At 34.6% G+C, this 22,087-nt stretch overlaps 1 protein-coding gene across 6 annotated transcripts in view; it reads left to right on the top strand.

Annotated features, from left to right (window-relative positions):
* Diaph2 (diaphanous-related formin 2) overlaps nucleotides 1–22,087 on the top strand; it is an 827,546-nt gene that overhangs the window by 216,561 nt on the left and 588,898 nt on the right. For all 6 annotated transcript variants that reach the window (XM_039100253.2, XM_063280011.1, XM_063280012.1 and 3 more), the window contains 5 exons: nucleotides 14–83; nucleotides 3,023–3,159; nucleotides 3,980–4,088; nucleotides 11,968–12,078; nucleotides 17,745–17,863. In XM_039100253.2, coding sequence (XP_038956181.1) covers nucleotides 14–83; nucleotides 3,023–3,159; nucleotides 3,980–4,088; nucleotides 11,968–12,078; nucleotides 17,745–17,863 — 546 coding nt within the window. The remainder of the gene's footprint in view (nucleotides 1–13; nucleotides 84–3,022; nucleotides 3,160–3,979; nucleotides 4,089–11,967; nucleotides 12,079–17,744; nucleotides 17,864–22,087) is intronic.

The following is a 22,087-nucleotide window of genomic DNA, read 5'->3' on the forward strand; positions in this document are numbered from 1 at the left end:
ATTACTGATTTAGGCAAGAAAATATCGACAAGAAGAACCAGTACAAAATCATTCAGTGCCTGAAAGCATTTATGAACAATAAGGTAAATGGCATTTGATTCTCCCTCTGTTAGGGGTTGCTTGACACTATGAAAGTAAGCAACAAATAAAATAGTGGATACTCATACTAGTTTCAGTAATATGTCAATAATGTAGAATATCCTATATTTTGTTTAAGTTTATTTTGCTTCACACAGTATTTACTGGCATATTTTGCAATTATGCCAACAATTTCAGTTTAGTTCTCACATTAGATGATATATTTTTCCTTTCATGATGATGACATTTTATTTATTTTAAAAGATTTATTTATGTGTATGTATAGCTAGATAAATTTATGTGCAGCACATGCATGCAGATATACATTAAGGTCATAAGAAATCAGATTCTCTTGAACTCAAGCTATAGGCTTGAGCTGCCTAAGGTGGGTACTGGGAATTGAACCTGTGTCCTATATAAGAGCAGCATGTACTCTTAACTGCTGAAGCATCTCCTAATTCCAAGTAGTATAAAAATTTAAATGTTATAAGTTGAATATAATTTCCATATAGATATCAAAATTTTATTACATTAAAACTAAAATAAAAAAAAACAAAAAAAAACACCCAACAAAAAAAGAAAATTCAAAGGTAGATATAAGTTTCATCTAGTTTTGTGAGAAGGCTAAGATATATTTTGAGTCACTTTGATTAATATGAATAAAAAGATCTATAGAGGATAGAATGCATTTTCATGTATGTATAATATTATTTCTATTATACAATATAGTGGGGACCTACAGATAAAATAACATACGAATCAGTTTGGTTGATCCTATAATGTCCTTTAGATGATATTTCAATAATCTTAAAGTACTTAATAGAAACACTAATTATAAAAATAACTAGAAACTTGCTAAATGTGAAGTATAACTATTAAAATCAATGCAATAATATTGTGTATTTAAGTAATATATTAAAACACTGTATCATATATAATTATATATTACTGTCTGATTACATGCTCATATAAAGTAGCAAATAATATTGGTACATGCAGTACGTTATTGTTAATGAACTTCATTAGCTCACTTGTACTGCAATTATTTCTACATTGAATTATGCATAAGTATGATGCATGGATACATGTTTGTGAAAGTCAAAGTATATAGCTTGAGGGAGTCACTTCCCTTCTTCCACCATGTGAGTCACAGGGATCAAAGTTCACTTGCTCAGCATTTTACTGAGTACCTTTAGTCCTTGAGCACATCTCACTGACCCACCTTGAAGATTCTTATAGCATGACTCCCATCAGTTCCAGTACAGGATTCTGTACTTTTTGCTTTTGGAATTCAGATCTGACCTGTCATAGCATCTAATTCCTAACAGCAATGAACTTAATTGAACATCGTTTCTTCACAGCTCAAGAAGAATCGCTGTCTGCAACTGACAAGAGTAGTAACTTTATAGAAAGAGAACACAGCACGAGAAATCAGAGATGCAGTTCATATTTTGCCAAGTAGACATGGCTTTTGAAAAATAACTTAGCCTCTGGCTAATCAGTCTCCTCCTCTGTAAATTGAGCTATGGGAGGTTTTGTTCTGTATTCTTATTGATTCATGTTGTCAACTATCATAGTTTTGTAAGATAACAACTCATTATAATTAGAATAGTGACTAAAGAAAGTTCATATCAGGAGGATTTCCTACAGAGCCCTATTCCTACAGGTCATACTCAGATGTGTTAAGACTCATTTTTTTTCCTTATCTGTTTGGCAGTTTTGAAGAACATATTGATTTAATTTAAATTTTTCGAAACAGAAGTTTTTGTTACTCTGTGTTTATGAGTTGAATATATATCTTCACCACCTGAATAAATGAGTCCTTTAAATTATTAGCATGGGAAACAATCCATAAAACAGACCTTCTGAATAGAAAACATGCAGTGATATATTCATTTTAACTTGGAATACATTTTCCGAATCGAGGAAAGTAAATTTCATGTGAAATGACTTAAATATTATTTTTTAGGTCTTTGACGTTGAGCTTACATTTGAAGCCATTTTACAGTCTGCACACTCCCTTATTTATTCAGATCCACAGTTAAAGTCATATTAAAAAGTTTAGCCAGGTCCCCTTTTCTCATAAAGTTAAATTAATAACCATCATGCTCTTCACACATTTGTCACTTTGTCAAATGTTGTCTTGTAATAGTCTCTGATGAAACGTAATGTTGCCATGGAGCTGTAAAATGAAGCAAACTTTTAAAGAGAAAGTGGAAATATACTTTGTGAAACAAAGGTAAAAGAAAGGAGTAACTTAATATTAATTTTTGACTTGAAAATCTACTTATTGGCAGTTGCAAATACATGTGTACACATATTTGGGGTCATTCCTAGAAAATAACTGAATGTGATACTTTCTTACCTATCTTACTGTGGTACATAAGGAAACCCAAGTGCTATGTCTCTAAGTCCATGATGCCTTTTAGTGAAGTAGATAGTCAAGTAAATAGGGGGAAATCCATACTATATTCGTATTACTTTAACTAGCATATCTTATACATGACAGCTTTTTAGCCTTTTGGCTTCCCTGATTACCTTAATTTTCAATAAAAATATATTAGAAACTTAACCACAAATTCCATACTTTACTATGGATATGTCATGACAAAAAATGTCTTTAGAAAGTGTAGTCTATATGTGTTCTATATGTTTTTGTTTGTTAAACAATTATTGTTCCTGTCATTTCTGAAAATTAAAAAAAAACAACTTCTAAGGAATAAGGGGAGTCATTTTTGTTGAAGCCACAAAAATTCTAAGATGTACTTATTTCAAATAAAATACAAAGAATAAATGCATTTGAGGAGAATTTACATAATTAAACACAACATCACCCTGAAGAAATTGCTTTTTAAATTCTTTTATTTTAGGTTTATTTTAAATGAAAACTGTATTTCATAGACTTTTAAGTTTTAATGAGAGTTCTTTTGTTTGTTTTCTTTAGTTTGGACTACAAAGGATTCTAGGTGATGAGAGAAGCCTTTTACTGTTGGCAAGAGCAATTGACCCAAAACAACAGAATATGATGACTGAAATAGTAAAAATCCTTTCTGCTATTTGCATTGTTGGGGAAGAGAATATGTAAGTATTTCTATGTTCTAATTATTATGATCAAATGACACCCGAGAAATTAGTATATTTTCCCTTGGTAACTTGAAGAAAAATAGATCTAAGAACACATTTTTGTCACCCTTAATTTATAATTTACCTTTATTGGATATTGTATAGGCAAAATTTGCCAAAGATTAAACTTAAAGTGAATAAATGAAATTTTGTGCCACTGAAGACATCATTAGTCAGTCAATCGGAAATATGTTAAAATTCAAGAAGTTATTTTGGGAAACACAGGATAGACACAGGACACACACACACACACACGCACAGGCATGCACACACACAACTCAACTCAACTGACTGGGTGTTATAAATTTTTCTGGAAGAACAATCAATGCCATTAACTTTGAAGCTATCTCTCCAGTCCCCAGTTTGACTTCTTTAATCGATTCCCTAAATGCTTTCATTTTGTACTTTTGTACTATTATATTTTACTTTAATTTGTATGTTCACATGAAATGAAATTCCCCATGAAAAAGAAAGTATAGTATAAATTTGTAGATAGATGTTTGGAATACACAAATGTAAACAGATCATACATAAAAAATTAGCATGGGAATTAGTACATATGTTACATAGCTCAGTTTAACTACTCTGTAAGAGGGATTGTTCCAAGCGTTGTCCTACATATTATGAGTATTTGAAAGATTTGTCTATTTAAAAATATGTGAAAATTGCAATGCCCTACATAAATATCAAACACTAATTTTAAAATACAGAATGAACTTTGCTTATGTGTGCCTAAGAAGTATATTTCATTTCTATTTTCTCTTCCTTTTGTTTGTAGTCTGGACAAACTTTTAGGGGGCATCACTGCTGCAGCTGAACGAAATAACAGAGAACGATTTTCCCCAATTGTGGAAGGCTTAGAAAATAATGAAGCCTTGCATCTCCAGGTGGGGTCATTTTTCCATGAATCATTTGACAAGTTGTATTTGGAGTACTTGTTATTACACCACCTTTTAGCTGGCATTTATAAAACAGAATATAAAAGTACAATTATTTGTGGTATTCCCAGTGTGTTTTCTTTTCAGTTTAGATCACCTAAAATTAAAGAAATTGCTTCTTCATTATTACATATATGCCATGGATTACTATCATTGATACCATACTTTCCAATTTATTGGGAATTCAATGCCTTAGCAGTATTCTGGACCAAAGGGCTAATACCTCAGTCAGTACTATTATCATATCAATTGAATAGACTTATAAGAGTGTCGTCAAGCACGGTGCCAAAGCATGTTACTCTTTAAGCAGTCAGCTGTGTGTGTCAAAATTTGATGTCAAAGTGCTTTTGTGTTAGATAGTGTACATACCATTTGATGCTCCATGAAGATCATCACTCAGAGATTTTGCTTCTATATTTAATTCTTCAAGTTATAGTAAATATGTGTAAAATTTTTCTGCTTGATGTGAAACAAACACCATTTTTTTACTGTTATTAAATATTGATACATTTTTTCTCACAGAAACTGGGAAACTGAGAGAGACAGAGAGAGAGAGAGAGAGAGAGAGAGAGAGAGAGAGAGAGAGAGAGAGAGAGAGAATCTGTAGTATAAAGTATTTGATTTCTAGTATGATGAGGATTTTCATAAAGCGTTATTGTATGCTTCTTATGCATTAGTGTTTTTAACATTCTGATTTTCCCCACAGTGTTTTCTAGTCTATGACAGTTATTCATGTTCTTATGTTTTGTCTCAATAGCATTTCATAAGTTCTAGTGAAAGCACTTTTAGATGTCTTCTCTAATGTTTTGTCCATGTTGCTGTGGTGGCTGTGCTTACCTAAGTAGACTTTTTCACTGCCAGACATGCATATAATCAGCTTGAACTCTTCTTCCAAAGATTAGGAGGATTCACATATTTTATTTAGAATCAAAGGCTTCATTACCTTTGAAACAGTTTCCCATATATGGGCAGGTACATTTACATTGTTAAAAAAATCTTTAAATGAAATTTCCACCACATTTCTGTGTTATATATTATCTTCAGTTTGCTGAACACAGAACTGAATTGCAAGCAGGCTAAGTAATCAATCCTCTCAGAACCACATAGCCCTTATGATTTAGAATGATGGCTTGAACTTATATCTTTGTGATAGAAGTATCTAGAAATGTATTGTATGTTCATTATAGTAACACGTCCATTTTAAAGTGACATTGCCGTTGTCGAGTAGTTTACCGCAGACAATGAAACACTCCTGACATTCTCTGGCCTTCATGGTGCTGCACCGAATCGAATGATTAAGTAGCAAGTGTTTAACAAGTACCATATGGAGAAATTATAGACATCTTGCTAAATATTCAAGAAATTGTTGAATACTGATTAAAGATGCAAACATATGCAAACTACAATTTGAAATTTCCTATTTTAATGAGCTACAAAATTTAGTAATTTATTATATCCAGAGCCTAGTACTCTCCTAAGAATTGTGAAGTAGGTTTATTACGCACATTTAATGTGAAGATGGAAATATCCTCTAAAAGTTATAACATACATCCAGAAAACTGAAATGAAAAACAAAAGTTAAAATCTGTATAAATGTAATTCGTGTTGTAGTTTAACAGAATTACTTTTCTATTTTGGTAGTGTCCTGAGACTTCTTATTAGAATGTCATGAAGTAATTCCATTAAAATACTGAACTAATTATATTTTAAACTAACAATTTCTTACAGATGTTTTCTAGTGCAGCTATGATAGGATTTTCATTACTTTCAGTGGCTGAAGAACCAGGTTGAGGGTAAATCCCATCCACGCATTTGCTCTCTTCATTGCCTCTGCTTCAGCTTATTTCCACTGTTCCGGCTCCAACCCTTTATCTCCTTCATTCCACATATTTACACCTGCTGGCCTCTCATCTTCCTTTTCACTTTGTAGCACGTGTCTCTGAAAGAATAATCTATACATATTGCCTTCGTTTTCTAACTTGTCTCTCTCAACCGAGTTTTCTCACAGTTCCAATATTAAAGCAACACAAAACAAAACTTTAATGATTGTCTAATTTCAAAATCCAATGATTTCCTTTTAGTTGTAGCAACTTGTCACCATTGATCAGCATGTCTTCCTTGAAAAATTCATTTTTTTTTGCTTCACTGGGCAACATTTTTTTGTACTTGGTCTCTGAATACCCATGCATATTCTATGTTTTTACTGCATTTTTTTCTTCTCTGACTTCCTAGGAACATTTCGCTTATTTTCTATCACTCATCTTCCCCAATTATCATTTTATGTCCACATACTTATACATTGATATATTTATATTCAATAGCATGTATTTGCTCAAGAATATACAGGTTATTTTCACAAGAGAGCTTCACTCTCCTGCCAGTTTTTTTTTTAACTTTCAGGAAATTCTCCTCTTTATTTTAGACTTTGTTCTTCTTTTTTTTTTCTTTTAATGTAGCCTCCTTTCTAACCCTTTCAATCCTCTTCCGTAAAGTCATTGTTCTGACATGCAGGTTTGTTTCAGCACTGCTTAAAATCCTTCAAAAAGTTTGTTAGGACCCAGGATTAAAATCTAATCCTTGTGTCCTTTCTCCTCAAATGAATAAATAAAAGCACACTTCATCCTTGGCTTACTTCTTTTTCTCTTAAGTGCATATTTCATTACTCATCTGCATATGTACTTTCTGATGTAGTCATACTACGCTGTGCTTTATGAACATGTTATGCAATTTCTTCCTTATTCCTCTATACCTTTGTACATAAATAAATGCTTTTGCCTGGAAATCCTCCATTTCTTTACTTAATTAACTTGCACTGTACATTTTTATAGTTCTTGGAAGGTACTTATTTTGACGTAAACCATCTTTTTCCCTAACTCCTACTGTGGCTAGAATAAAGAAAGACCTTGTTAATGTCAACAGAGTAGTTAATAAGGTCAAATGTGTGACAGTGTCAATAAAATTTTAAAAGCACAATTTATCACAGCTAATGGCAATATGGATAATCTGTCTGAGAATGCCCTAGAGTTGGCAATTACTGTACAATAACTCTATGACTTGTGATCAAACAGGCAGACAAATGTTTGCCGTTTTTGAAGCCTACTTGTTAAATAAAACTTGTTTTATTTTGCAGTTCTTTTGTGTAGATGCTCAAAGCATTCCATTTTTATTAATTTATGTTTATATGCATCCACTCAGTTATACACATATAATGTATGTGATATATTTTAAATGCATATGAATAAAATATAGATATTATATACATTTTCTGTATCAAACAGATCTTAATACAAAAAGGTGCTGCTTAATTTTATTGGTTTAAAATATGAATTCTGGTCCTACTCCTGCACACTTGTATTTAATGGAAAAAATCTACTGACTTTCTGTGATTTTTTTTAAACATTGGTTTCTCATTAAATATTTTTATTACAGAATAGAAACAAACATGGGAAACCCGTTTAAAAGTTAAAGCCATTTTAAAATGCAGTTCTTAAAAGCAGAATGTGAATATTTAAATTTGTGAAAGTCAAGGACATTTTTATTCTTTCTGGCCTGAAGTGAAGATATATTGTATTTACCAATGCTATATGTAGCACATGAGAGTGTGTTTAAAGACTCCAGTAGTACAATAAGAGTTTCTAGTCCCCATTTTCCGCTTACTAGCCATGTGACCTCAGAAAGATCACCTCAGTTTTATAGTTTTTTTTTAAAATCCATATATAAACCTGTTGGACTTAAGTTTTAGGTCGTTTACTTCTTATCTCTCAAGATGGATTATTTTGAAAGCAGAATGATTTTTGCTGTAAAGAGGACAATGAAGTTTAATTACATCTTTACAGATTTATATCTTTGGAAGCTCAGTATCATAGTTTTGAAACTTTCAATATTTGTAAATGAGGTTTGTAATTATTCAGAGCTTAGCTCAGAGGATGCCTTAACCCTAATTTCATTAATGTCTCCCATGCAATGCTATTCAGTCAAACCTCCTGCTGTATTCTTTATCCAATTTGTCTGAAGTGGTAACTATAAATAACCTCTTTTTTTTGAGCCATTGGACTAGTGAAGCCAAGTTCTTTATTTAGTTTCAGTCAAAGTTAATCTGTGATTAAAAAAAGATCCTATATTGAATGGTAGAGTTCTCTACTGTTCATACATGTAAACCTGTGTACATGCACATGCATGTGTTTGAATGTACATTCATATTGAATATGGAGTACCTTGGTAGACAGAAAAGGGGAAAGAAAAACCCATTAATATGGATGATGGCATACTCTACATTAGTTCTTGGTTAGTTCATGGGGTTTATATGGGATAGAATATCCTCCAAACCAAGCATCATTTCCTCATTCTGCTATATTTATTTTCAATTTATTATGCACTTTGACAACTCCTACTTATTATAGATAACATACTGTTAATTTAATTTCAGGCTTTTATACTTAATGTGTATATGTAATGATAGATGTTACTAATTTATCAACTACGAGGCAACAGATAAATTTTAACATCTTATACAGTCCTAAAATTTTTGATTACATGAATCTATGTGTGCAGATTCTTTGATGCCTGGAACATTCTTGAGTTGTTTCTATTTGCATTAAAATATTGCCTTGCATAAGTTATTTATCTGCTGAGAGCCTCAAATTCTCCATGTATATGAGAAAGATAACTGTAATACCTGTCTCATGTTTTCTATCAGAGTGACTTTAGATGGTATATTATGAAAAGCATCCAATACATTGTTTGGTAATTTATAATAATTAAATAATACAGCTGAAAATGTTTAGGATTTTGCATTTAGCTGTTTGTATTTTGTATATTTGATCCACAAAATTGGTATTTTCTTATAATGGAGTATGCTTCTTGAAAGAATTATTTATTGAATTTAGGATAGGTTTGATAATTTAAATTTTGCATTCCTAAGTAATTGTTGTCTGAAAGGCATACCTATAACAGAGAAATGGATTGAGAGTTTCTTTTGTACATTAATGCAGTTTATGTCTATAAAAGTACTCTTTTAGCAAATTGATTTGCCATTGATACCTTGTAGAATTTGGAATGCAATAAATGAAACTTATTGTCTCTACTTGTTTTACTACTGGCTTTCAGGCATCTCCTACTTATTTTATATGATAGGCTGTGTTTAACTTATAAATTTTAAGTATTCAGCTGGGTTTGTATACATTACAGATAAAGAATTTAATAGCAGTACATTCCTCAGGTTATTATATAATATGATATTCATGTTTGTGTATTCATCAATTTTGACTATCACTTTTTGCTTCCTTAATAAAATACTTCTAATTCTATAAAGGTATTCTTTTATAAAACTAATCAACATTTTTCTTATGCGAATGTTGTCATTATTTGTAAGTTATTAATAGATGTAAACAGGCCAGAATTTCTTAAGGCAAAAAGAACTCTAGCTGATGGCAAATATTCCATGTAATAGTTTTGAACTGGGCATGTATTTTAGCTTGTAAATTCATGTCATATTTGTAACTTAACAGGCTCATTAAATAGAACTGATAATAGAACTTCAATGAATATATAAGCACATGTAATAGTCTATTGAGGTTCTATAAAGATTTATACTTTTTTTTTTTTTGAGCTGATGACCGAACCCAGGGCCTTGTGCTTGCTAGGCAAGCGCTCTACCACTGAGCTAAATCCCCAACCCCGATTTATACATTTTCTTATTTTAAAAAAGGGGGGCCAGTACTCAACTAGACATACAATTTCCAATAACATATTCAATATTTCCTTTAAGGAAATGTAAAATATATAGCACACATTCAGTCGCTTAAATGTTTATGTTTGCACCCAAACATTCCTACTAATTGAAATACACTGTTCGGTTAATTGTTTGTATTTAATAATGTTATTAAAAACTTCAGTTTTGTTCATTAAACCAAAAATATTTGACTTTCCTTACTATATTCAGTACAGTTGCCTCATTTGGCCAATAACTTGAGTGTCCAGTATTTTGATAAAAAAGCAAAGGAATGTACCACTTAATGTTTTTTCATTGTTTTGAAAAATAACATATAATACAAGGTGTGTTGAAATCAAGACAGCATTCATGTGAAATATTTTTCTTTTGTCAAAGTTTATTTCCCAATATTTTTAGTTCATTCTTTTTATATATGCTGTTTTAAAATTTGGTATTTTCCCTGAGATTTCCTTTAGTCAATTCTTCTACTATGAGAGTGTTCTCCTACCCATCCACCCACCCATTCCTGTCTTCACACCCTGACATTCCCCTTCATTAGGGTTCCAGCCTTGGCAGGACCAAGGACTTCTCCTCGCATTGGTGCCCAACAAGGCCATCCTCTGCTACATATGCAGCTGGAGCCATGGGTCTCTCCATGTCTGTACTCTTTGGATGGTGGTTTAGTCCCTGGGGGCTCTGGTTGGTTGGTATGGTTGTTCTTTTTTTTTTTTTTTGTAAGAAAATAATTGCTAGAAGTGGGCATTAGGGAATAATTGGTGGGATACATGAGAATTATGTTTTGCATGATTTTAGAACTTTATCTTTTGTGCTAGAATGAAGTTTTAGTGAAACCTATATGTAATTCTAATCAAATAGCTTTTATCGAATGCCTTTTCTTTCCTAATACAATTTCCAGTTCTCAAAGCATTTTCCTCTCTTTTTTTCTTCCATTTTTATTAAATTGGGTATTTCTTATTTACATATCAAATGTTATTTCCTTTCCTGGTTTCCATGGCAACATCCCCCTAACCCCTCCCCCCTTCTATGTGTTCCCCTCCTCCTCCTTCCCCCATTACCAGCCTCCCCACAACAATCACATTCACTGGGGTTTCAGTCTTAGCAGGACCAAGGGCTTCCCTTTCCACTGGTGCTCTTACTAGGGTATTCATTGCTACCTATGTGGTTGGAGCCCAGGGTCAGTCCATGTATATAGTCTTTGGGTAGTGGCTTAGTCCCTGGAAGCTCTGGTTGCTTGGCGTTGTTGTTCATATGGGGTCTCGAGCTCCTTCAAGCTCTTCCATTCCTTTCTCTGATTCCTTCAACAGGGGTCCCGTTCTCAGTTCAGTGGTTTGCTGCTGGTATTTACTTCTGTATTTGAGTTGTAAACCCCTTCAGCTCCTTCAATCCTTTCTTGAATTCCTCCAGTGGTGACCCCATTCTGAATTCAATGGTTGGCTGTATCAGTTTGTGAAACATTTTATTTCAATAAGAATGTTCATTATTATATAATATATATTACCCAGTGTATCATAGTGCTTTCTAATAATATTAATTCATCTAAATAAATTTTCACATTTTTGTTAACTTTCTAAGTTATATATTTCAATATCTTATATATTTTATGTTAATGTATCTTGATAAAGTCATAGAAAGAATACATGTTAATAGAGTGGTATCTCAAAATTATGTAATACACTTTCATGAATTTATTTGATTTGGATTATAATGTATTTAAACCTATGTAGAACTTAGTTCTCTTACTATTTGAGGACAGTTAGATATGAAGGATGCATTTTATGACCTTTTCAAAGAACGGAGTGTTTATTCTTGAGAATTTGGGGTTTCTTAAGGCAATTTAAATAGCCTTTCATATTGTTCACAAAAGAAAATACACTTAACTGTCATACCATTGTTAAATTACATTAGACAACATAATCTTGATTGCTAATATTGTTGTTTATCTTGCAAAGTCACAATCATCATAATACCTACAGAAATATTTACCTTTTTATTTTATCATATAAAAATGCCTTTGGTGAATATGTTACCTTCATGTATTAACTAAATATATCTTTATTGAATCTAACTATATAAATAAAATTTACCTTCTCTCTGCAGGTGGCCTGCATGCAATTCATAAATGCACTTGTAACTTCTCCATATGATCTTGATTTTCGAATTCATTTGAGGAATGAATTCCTACGTTGTGGACTAAAAGCAATGCTCCCAGTAAGTTGAATGATTATATTCATTATGCCGCTAAATTTTAACTTTTTTCTCTTCATGCAAAAGTAAATTTTGAAACAGAGAACAAGTTTGTCTTTTGCTATTATCTCAAATAAAACAATAGACATATTGTGAACTTTGTTTTTTATATTATGATAGTATTCTCACTATATAATTGGTGCTTCTTATTTCAAATGATGAGACATAAACACAAGACTTTTTGTCTTAAATCAAAAGGGAATGATTTTCTCTTAATTTGGAGACTACGAACAAAAGCCAAGTTTATTTATTCATTCATTTATTTATTTTGAAAATTCATTTATTATTTATTTTATGCCTTCCTTTTTTATACTTTACATTGATTTCATTTGTAGTCAATATACATATGTGTGTGTATGCTATTCAGGATATTTGTTCAAATATAGTATTCTTTTTTAAATTTTTTATAAGATATATTTCTTTACTTACATTTCAAATGTTATTCCCCTTCCCAGTTTCTTTTCCATAAGCCTCCATCCGCTTCCCTCCCCCTCCCCCATACAGGTATTCCCCCTGTATATCCCCCTTACTTCCCCTTCCATATTCCCCTGCACCGGGGGTCCAACCTTGGCAGGACCAAGGGCTCCCCTTCCACTAGTGCCCTTACTAGGCTTTTCATTGCTACCTATGCAGTTGGAACCCTGGGTCAGTCCATGTATAGTCTTTGGGTAGTAGTTTAGTCCCTGGAAGCTCTTATTGGTTGGCATTGTTGTTCTTATGGGGTTGCAAGCTTCTTCAGCTCTTTCAATCCTTCCTCTAATTCCCCCAAAGGGGGTCCTGTTCTCAGTTCAGTGGTTAGCTGCTAGCATTGACCTCTGTATTGGACATGCTCTGGATGTCTCTCAGGAGAGATCTATATCCAGTCCTTTTCCACATGCATTTTTCAGCTTCATCCATCTTATCTAGTTTTGGTGGATATATATATATATATATATATATATATATATATATATATATATATATATATATATATATATATATTGGTCGTCCTTATTCTTGAGCTTCCTGTGGTCTGTGGATTGCCTCTTGGGTAATTTGAGCTTTTTGCCTAATATCCACTTATCAATGAATGCATACCATGTGTGTTTTTCTGTGATTGAGTAACCTCACTCAGGATGATATTTTCTAGTTCATTCCATTTGCCTATGAATTTCATGAAGTTATTGTTTTTGATAGCTGATAGTATTCCACTGTGTAGATGTACCACATTTTTTGAATCCATTCCTCTGTTGAAGGGCATCTGGGTTATTTCCAGTTTCTGGCTATTATAAATGAGGCTGCTACGAACATAATGGAGCATGTGTCTTTGTTATATGTTAGAGCATCTTTTGGGTATATGCCCAAGGGATGTATAGCTCGGTCCTAAGGTAGTAGAATGTCCAATTTTCTGAGGAACCTCCAGACTGATTTCCAGAGTGGTTGTACCAGTTTGCCGTCTCACCAACAATGGAGGAGTGTTCCTCTTTCTCCACATCCTCCCCAGCATCTGCTGTCACCTGAGTTTTTGATCTTAGCTTTTCTGACTGGTGTGAGGTGGAATCAGAGGGAGGGGAATGGGTTAGGGGTTTTATGGACAGGAAACTGGGAAATGGGATAACATTTGAAATGTAAATAAATAGAAAATATCCAATAAAAAAGCAAAGAAGAAAAAAAAAACTGGAGAGTGGGTATAGTTACGACTTGTATAGTCATTGTACCACAAATATATTAATAGGTAAACAGAAGACTATCAAATGTTTCTTTGGTATTTATATTATAGACAATGCAAATAAGGATTTCTTTTTCTAGCATAGATCTTAATAAAAGCAATGAATAGGTATATTTAAGATTGGCATGTAGATCAACAGTTATAATTTTCTAGTATAATTACTTGGAAGGGAAATAGTATTTCAGTAGTTTTTGACATCAACCCAATACTTTTCACAGTGAAAGTTTAGAATTAATTATCAGAATCTGCATGACAAATGAATTTTAACATATTATATGAACATTTATTTTCATAGTCCCTCTTTAAGTGTAGTCTTGCTCTTATACATAATATAGATTGTTCACATTTCTGAATTTGCTTTAGTAGTTTGGCATAAATGAATTGATTTATATTTCATAGCAACTTTTTTATGAGTTAAAGGTTCTTTATTATTATAAGTCCTATAATACATATCAAAGCTGGAGTAAATTTCCCAAAGTTCCTAAGTTCTGCAAGATGTAAAAAAAAAAAAAAAAGAAGGCACAAAGATCATAGCAACTTTTAAAATATATTTGTGTTTGAAATAATTTATATCAATTTATTTTAAAAATTGTGTCTCTACCTTTTCTTTAGATATATAAATTAACTAATAAGTAAATCAGGTTATAAAGGAATAATGCAGCAAAAATAGTGTTTGTAAGCCAGGGGACGTCTGTAGTGTGATTTAGAATCTTTGGATTAAGTCTGGAGGTTCCTCAGAAAATTGGACATTGAACTGCCTGAGGATCCAGCTATACCTCTCTTGGGCATATACCCAAAAGATGCCTCAACATATAAAAGAGACACGTGCTCCACTATGTTCATCGCAGCCTTATTTATAATAGCCAGAAAATGGAAAGAACCCAGATGCCCTTCAACAGAGGAATGGATACAGAAAATGTGGTACATCTACACAATGGAATATTACTCAGCTATCAAAAACAATGACTTTATGAAATTCGTAGGCAAATGGTTGGAACTGGAAAATATCATCCTGAGTGAGCTCACCCAATCACAGAAAGACATACATGGTATGCACTCATTGATAAGTGGCTATTAGCCCAAATGCTTGAATTACCCTAGATCCCTAGAACAAACGAAACTCAAGACGGATGATCAAAATGTGAATGCTTCACTCCTTCTTTAAATGAGGAAAAAGAATACCCTTGGCAGGGAAGGGAGAGGCAAAGATTAAAACAGAGACTTAAGGAACACCCATTCAGAGCCTGCCCCACATGTGGCCCATACATATACAGCCACCCAATTAGACAAGATGGATGAAGCAAAGAAGTGCAGACCGACAGGAGCCGGATGTAGATCGCTCCTGAGAGACACAGCCAGAATACAGCAAATACAGAGGCGAATGCCAGCAGCAAACCACTGAACTGAGAATAGGTCCTCTATTGAAGGAATCAGAGAAAGAACTGGAAGAGCTTGAAGGGGCTCGAGACCCCAAAAGTACAACAATGCCAAGCAAGCAGAGCTTCCAGGGACTAAGCCACTACCTAAAGACTATACATGGACTGACCCTGGACTCTGACCCCATAGGTAGCAATGAATATCCTAGTAAGAGCACCAGTGGAAGGGGAAGCCCTGGGTCCTGCTAAGACTGAACCCCCAGTGAACTAGTCTATGGGGGGAGGGCGGCAATGGGGGGAGGGTTGGGAGGGGAACACCCATAAGGAAGGGGAGGGGGGAGGGGGATGTTTGCCCGGAAACCGGGAAAGGGAATAACACTCGAAATGTATATAAGAAATACTCAAGTTAATAAAAAAAAAACTTTAAAAAAAAAGAACAAAAGAAAAAAAATATTAGGTAGCTTTACAAGGCAAATATTATATTTTCATTATTGTAAAATTAAGGAACAAAAAGTAATGAGAGTAAAATATGAACTACTAAGGACAATAGAACCAGAGAGCAGGAAAGGAGGGCACAAAGGATAAATATGACATAATCACATAATGCACATGAATGAAAGTATCATAATGTAATCCATTACTATGTTTAATTAATGTATGCTTTAAATATAAAGTAATTAAAACTGTCGTCATCCCCTGTAACATATTCAGTTCATGTTACTCCTATATCGTTCCGTGTGCTGTGACATCCACTTTCTACAAAATTTCTGCATTAAAATATTTTGAGTATAAAAAAAAAAGAATCTTTGGATTACATGGTGGAGTGTGATAGAGCTGTGTTAAATCTTTCATATTCAGTTTTACTATGTAAAGTTAAAGCCATCAAATGTCTATTAAGTATTTAAGGAAATTTCTTTCAGACTCTGATGTTTGAAAGAACTTATCTATAAAATAAATAAGTATATATATATGAAAACACACATATATATGTTTTATATGTACATATGCATATATTTTGCTAACTAATGTACATACTACATTAGTTATCATTTACCCTGAAAATCTTTAATTGTGCATGCACGTTTCTATTTTGTTATTAAGTTCTGGTACTATTGACATGCTAGTGTTGAACTTTTTTTATTTTCAAACACGAGAATAAGGAGATTTTATTGTTCCAAAATGCAGTTTTTGATGTTTTGGAAGTTTTCTGGGTGTGACAAACTTCTGTTCTCATATGGTAATATCACTTATAAGTATTACATAATTGTTTATTTTAACCTCTTCCTCTTGGAAATAGTTGAGTCCAAAGCAAGTTCTTCGTTTAGATGAAATAAAGGGGGAAATAATAATTATATGATTTATATGTAATTGTTTAGAAATATTTAAGTTTTATTTTACATGTGTCATAGTAAATATTTAGTAAATTATAAGTATGGAGATTCAAAGAAAGAGCATCAAAATGTTTCAATTTGTGTTTTCCTTCAGCAATAGCCATTACATCACTTTTTATCATTGTTTTTCTTGAACAAAAATAGAAGGAAGAAAACATCTCATTTTTTTGTTTGTGTAATTTGAAGTACACCTTACTTGCATTTCTTTCTAGAACTCACGCTCAACTCTGAACATCATAAACCCAGTTTGGGTATCACCCTTGAGCATCCACACTTGTGATTATCGATTTGAGTTTTCAAAGCTGCAACTTAATGGACAAATATTAAAAGATATTCCAGGTGATATATATTAAGCCCAACAACCTCTAGTGTGGCATGCTTCCAAAATTTTTATTATACTATTATTGGTAAAATTATCAGAGGTTTGTAATGCATGTGTCTACGATGTATTACAACAACAAATCTTTGATGCCCAAGATGGTATTTTGTGATCAGGCTAAGGGAAAATGAAAAATTGGCATGGTATCTAGGTATACCTTGATTAAAATATCTTAATTCCCTTTAACTTTAAAATCACAAAATATCATGTATGCATAATAAATTTTTATACAGTATTTTCAGGCCATACTGGGGACTGTTGTGCTTGAATATATCCTTGCTTTTGTTCTTCATTAACATAGTTCATCTATATTTGCTTCATTTTCTTGGTGCCTGAGGCACATGTGAATGTTCTAACTGCATGATTTCTTTTGTGATCTCTGCCGACTATGTTTAGTCAAAATGACAGCATTGAAGTTTGGTTGTTAGCAATTAGTGTTGTTAGAGAAGTGACTGATAATACTTTAATGTGAGTAGTCAACACATTGGCATGGGAAGAAAACAAAGAATACTATGATATTCTTTCATCTAAAAAAAGAAGACCTTAGATTCTTTTTTTTCTTTTCTTCTCTTTCTTCTCTCCCCTCCCCCCTCTCTTTCTCCTCTCCCTCCCTCCCTCCCTCTCTCTCTTTATTTTTCCCTTTAGGATATCATTATCCTGTGTCAGTATTTGAAATTGTATTTGTGTGCAAATGAATCATATTGCTCTGTTCCTGATAAACAAGTATGCTACTTTTACGTTGTCATTCATTTGCTGAATTTTACTTTTAAAAATAGAGTCTTAAAGAGAAAGAAAATGATGAGCTTGATATTCAGTTAAGGGTGTTTGAAGAGAACAAAGAAGATGACCTAACTGAATTATCCCACCGTCTCAATGACATTCGAGCTGAAATGGAATATCCTTTGAGAAACAAAAACTAATTCTAGTATATGTTGAAAAATCAGGAATTAATGATTTTCATATTCTCATTAGAGTAATTGTCTATAAACCAAGTTATAATGGTTGTTTTTTTTTTAGCAAGACTTTAGTATGATGCTATGCTTGGCATACATCCATGCTGAGAAATTATCACTCTGTTTTGATGTTATACTCACACTATTGAAATCTGCCCAATGGCTTATTGTATTACAGATATATTATGCTTAGTGGTCTTGAATATACAAGAGTCTAAAGGCCTATGGCAGTATATCTTACCAATAAAAATGAAGAAATGTTCTTTGAGTTCATATGTAATACTAGATAAGATACATTGTGCATTTTAAATGATACTCTGCTTATAGACACAATTCTCTGGAAAAGAAGTTCTTATCCTTTATCAGATATTTGTGTTCCTTAATGATACGAAAATTGTTAGATAAAATAGTATTTGTCTATAGAAAGCAATATTGTAAAAGTACCCACATATTTTGTACTCTAATACAACAGCATATAATTTTCCTGTGGCAGCCATCTGATATGAAATTTTTTGAGATATAAGATATGATTGTCATGGTACTGTCATTTGTGTCCCATCCATTACGTTCCATGCTTTTGGATTCTCTGAAGTAGGGAAACATTTCAGATTCGGGGCTGGGCTTTTTCTGCCAGCAACATTTTCTTCCCTGTCTTATTTTATTATTCTAAACAAACTGGAAAATTTTGTCTATCCTAAAAACTTCCACAGTAGCCTTATGCTTTTCATATAGACTTCCCCTTACATAAAAGTATTAGATATATGCAGATACAATGAGTAAATGGTATGATCATTGAAAATGATTTCTAATAATTTCCCTTTAAGATTAGTAACAGCAATCTGGACCAGCATCATGAATACATAGTAACTGTTTTTTTATTTTGGTCAATAAACATACATTGTATTAATCTGTCATTTGATCTATGCTGTAGCCATTTAAGAGTCTTATGATAGTTTAACCCAGTAATCTCATGTAGGGTTTAAAGTATTACAGTGAATTTTTAATTCTATTGCCCATTTTATGTTTTAAGATGTTGGATTGTATCTTACATTTATTTTAAGTGGGCTTTCTTGGTCCTCGGTACATATAATGTGAATCTACTTTTAAAATGTTTCCTAGATTAAGAATAGTATTTACAATACTAGTTTTCATATGTTTTAAAAAAGTATTTTAATATTCACTCACTGTATTTCAAATATATATATATATATATACATATATATATATAATTATTTAATCCTTTTTTATTTACAATCCAGGGTTTATCACCCTCTCGGTACCCCTCTTAGTGGTCCATATCCCATACTTCCTCCCCTGCCTCCAAGAGGATGTCCCGATCTCCACACCCCCATACCAACAGACTTCCCCAATACCTGGGGCCTCCAATCTCTTGAGAGTTAGGTGCATCTTCTCTCAGACCTGGCAGTCCTCTGCTGTATATGTGTCAGAGGCCTCCTATAGCTGGTGTGTGCTGCCTGGTTGGTGCCTCAGTTTCTGAGCAATCTCTTGGGTCCAGGTTAGATGAGGCTGCTGGTCGTATTGTTTTTATTTATTTATTTTTACACTCCAGATTTTATTCCCCCTCTGGGTCGATCCACCCTCCAATTGTTCCACATCCCATACCTCACCCCTTCCCCGCCCCCATCTCCACGAGGATGTCCCCACCCCACCAGACCTCTAAATTTCCTGGGGCCTCACAGTCTCTTGAGGGTTAGGTGCATCTTCTCTAACTGATCCCAGACCCAGGAGTCCTCTGCTGTATATGTGTTGGGGGCCTCATCTCAGCTGGTGTATGCTGCCTGGTTGGTGAGCAAGTGTCTGGGAGATCTTTGGGGTCCACGTTAATTAAGACTTCTGGTCCTCCTACAGGGTTGCCCTCCTCCTCAGCTTCCTCCAGCTTTTGTGTAATTCAGCCAGAGCGGCCAGCAGCTTCTGTCCATTGGTTTCGTGCATATATCTGCATCTGACTCTTTCAGATGCTTTTTGGGTCTTTTGGAGGGCAGTTACGAAAGGTTCCTTTTTGTGAACGCCCCATAGCCCCAGTAGTGGTGTCAGGTCTTGGAGCCACTCCTTGAGCTGAATCCCACTTTGGTCCTGTCTCTGGGCCTTCTTTTCCTCACGCTCTTCTCTATTTCCATCCATGCATTTCTTTCAGACAGGAAGAATTATGGGCCAGAGTTTTGACTGTGGCATAGCAACCCCATTCCTCCCTTGATGCCCTGTCTTTAATGTTGGAGGTGGGTTCAAAAAGTTCCCTCTCCCCACCGTAGGGCATTTCATCTAGGGTCCCCCCTTTGAGTCCTGACAGTCTCCCACCTCCCTGGTCTCTGGTACATTCTGGAGGGTCCTCCTAACCTCCTTCCTCCCAAGGTCTCCTGTTTCCATTCTTTCTGCTTGCCCTCAGTAATTCAGTCCTTTTTTTCTCACCCGGTACCATATCATGTTACCCTCTACCCCCAGCCCTATTCCCTTTCCCTCCCCTGGCCCTCCCTCCCTCCCTCCCCCAGAGACTGTTGGCCTTATAGTGATGCCTTCCCCTTCAGTTTTTCCACCTTTTCCCTATTTCAACCACAGAGGTCGCCAACTTCTGTCTATTGGTTGGGTGTAAGTATCTGCATCTGTCTCTTTCATTTGCTTGTTTGGCCTTTCAGGGCAGTTATGATAGGCCCTGTTTGTAAGCACACCATAGCCTCAGTAATAGTGTCAGGCCTTGGGGCCTCCCCTTCAGCTCGGTCCCAATTTAGTCCTCTCATTTGACCTCCTTTCTTGAAGGCTCTTCTGTATTTTGACCTTGCAGTTCTTTTAGACAGGGTCTAAACGTTTTTGATTGTGGGATGACATCCTCTTGCCGCCACTTGATGCCCTGTCTTTCTACTGGAGGTGGACTCTACTTTGTTCCCTCTTCACACTGTAGGGCACTTCATCTAAGGTCTCTCCCTTTGAGTCTAGTGAGTCTCTTACCTCCCAGGTCTCTGATATATTCTAGAAGGCTCCCCTACCTCCTACCTCCTGTGGGTATCTATTTCCATCTTTCTGCTGGCCCTCATGGCTTCAGTCTTATTTCCCCATTCCAATCCCTGCTCATGCTCCCCTCTTCCCCTTTTGGTCCCTTTTCCAACCCAGGTCGCTCCTCCCACCAACATGACTGCTTTCTTCTCCTGCCCAAGTGGGATTGAGGCATCTTCACTTGGGCCCTTCAGTTTGTACACTGTTTGGTGTTTTCAGTTTTGTTTGTTTGTTTGCTTGTTTTTGTGATATATAATAATATATATTATTGAATTTTTAAAAAATTTACATCTCAAATATTATTCCCTTTCGTGGTTTCCTGGACAAAAGTCCCCAAACCACCCCCTCCCCTTCTTTTATAAGGGTGTTGCCTTCCCCAACTACACCCCTTCCTGCCTCTCCCGACATTTCCCTCCACTGGGGGCGTCCAGCCTTGGAAGGACCAATGACTTCTCCTTCCATTGGTGCCCAACAAGGCCATCCTCTGCTACATATGCAGCTGGAGTCATGGGTCAGTCCATGTGTACTCTTTGGGTAGTGGTCTAGTCCCTGGGATTTCTGGTTGGTTGGTATTGTTATTCTTATGGGGTTGCAAGCCCCTTCAGCTCTTTCAATCCTTTCTCTGATTCCTCCAGTTGGGAGTTCTGATCTCAGTTCAGTGGTTTGCTGCTAGCATTCACCTCTGTATTTGTCACGCTTATTTCTGCGGGCTGTATCCTAGGTATTCTGTCTGTACATTATGGCTAATATCCACTTAGTACTGAGTATACACCATGCATGTCCTTTGGGTCTGAGTTACCTCTCCCAGGATGATATTTTTTACTTCCATCCATTTGCCTATGAATTGCATGAAGTCACTGTATTTAATGACAGAATAGTACCCATTGTGTAAATGTATCACATTTTCTGTATCCATTCCTCTGTTGAAGGGCATCTGGGTCCTTTCCAGGTTCGGGCTATTATAAATAAGGCTGCGATGAACATAGTGGAGCATGTGTCTCTGTTATATGTTGGGGCATCTTTTTTTTTTTATTAACGAGTATTTCTTATTTACATTTCGAATGTTATTCCCTTTCCCAGTTTCCGGGCAAACATCCCCCTAATCCCTCCCCCTCCCCTTCTTTATAGGTGTTCCCCTCCCCACCCTCCCCCCATTGCCA

Source organism: Rattus norvegicus, chromosome X, assembly GCF_036323735.1.
Source record: "Rattus norvegicus strain BN/NHsdMcwi chromosome X, GRCr8, whole genome shotgun sequence".
In the NCBI taxonomy this organism is placed as follows: Eukaryota; Metazoa; Chordata; class Mammalia; order Rodentia; family Muridae; genus Rattus; species Rattus norvegicus.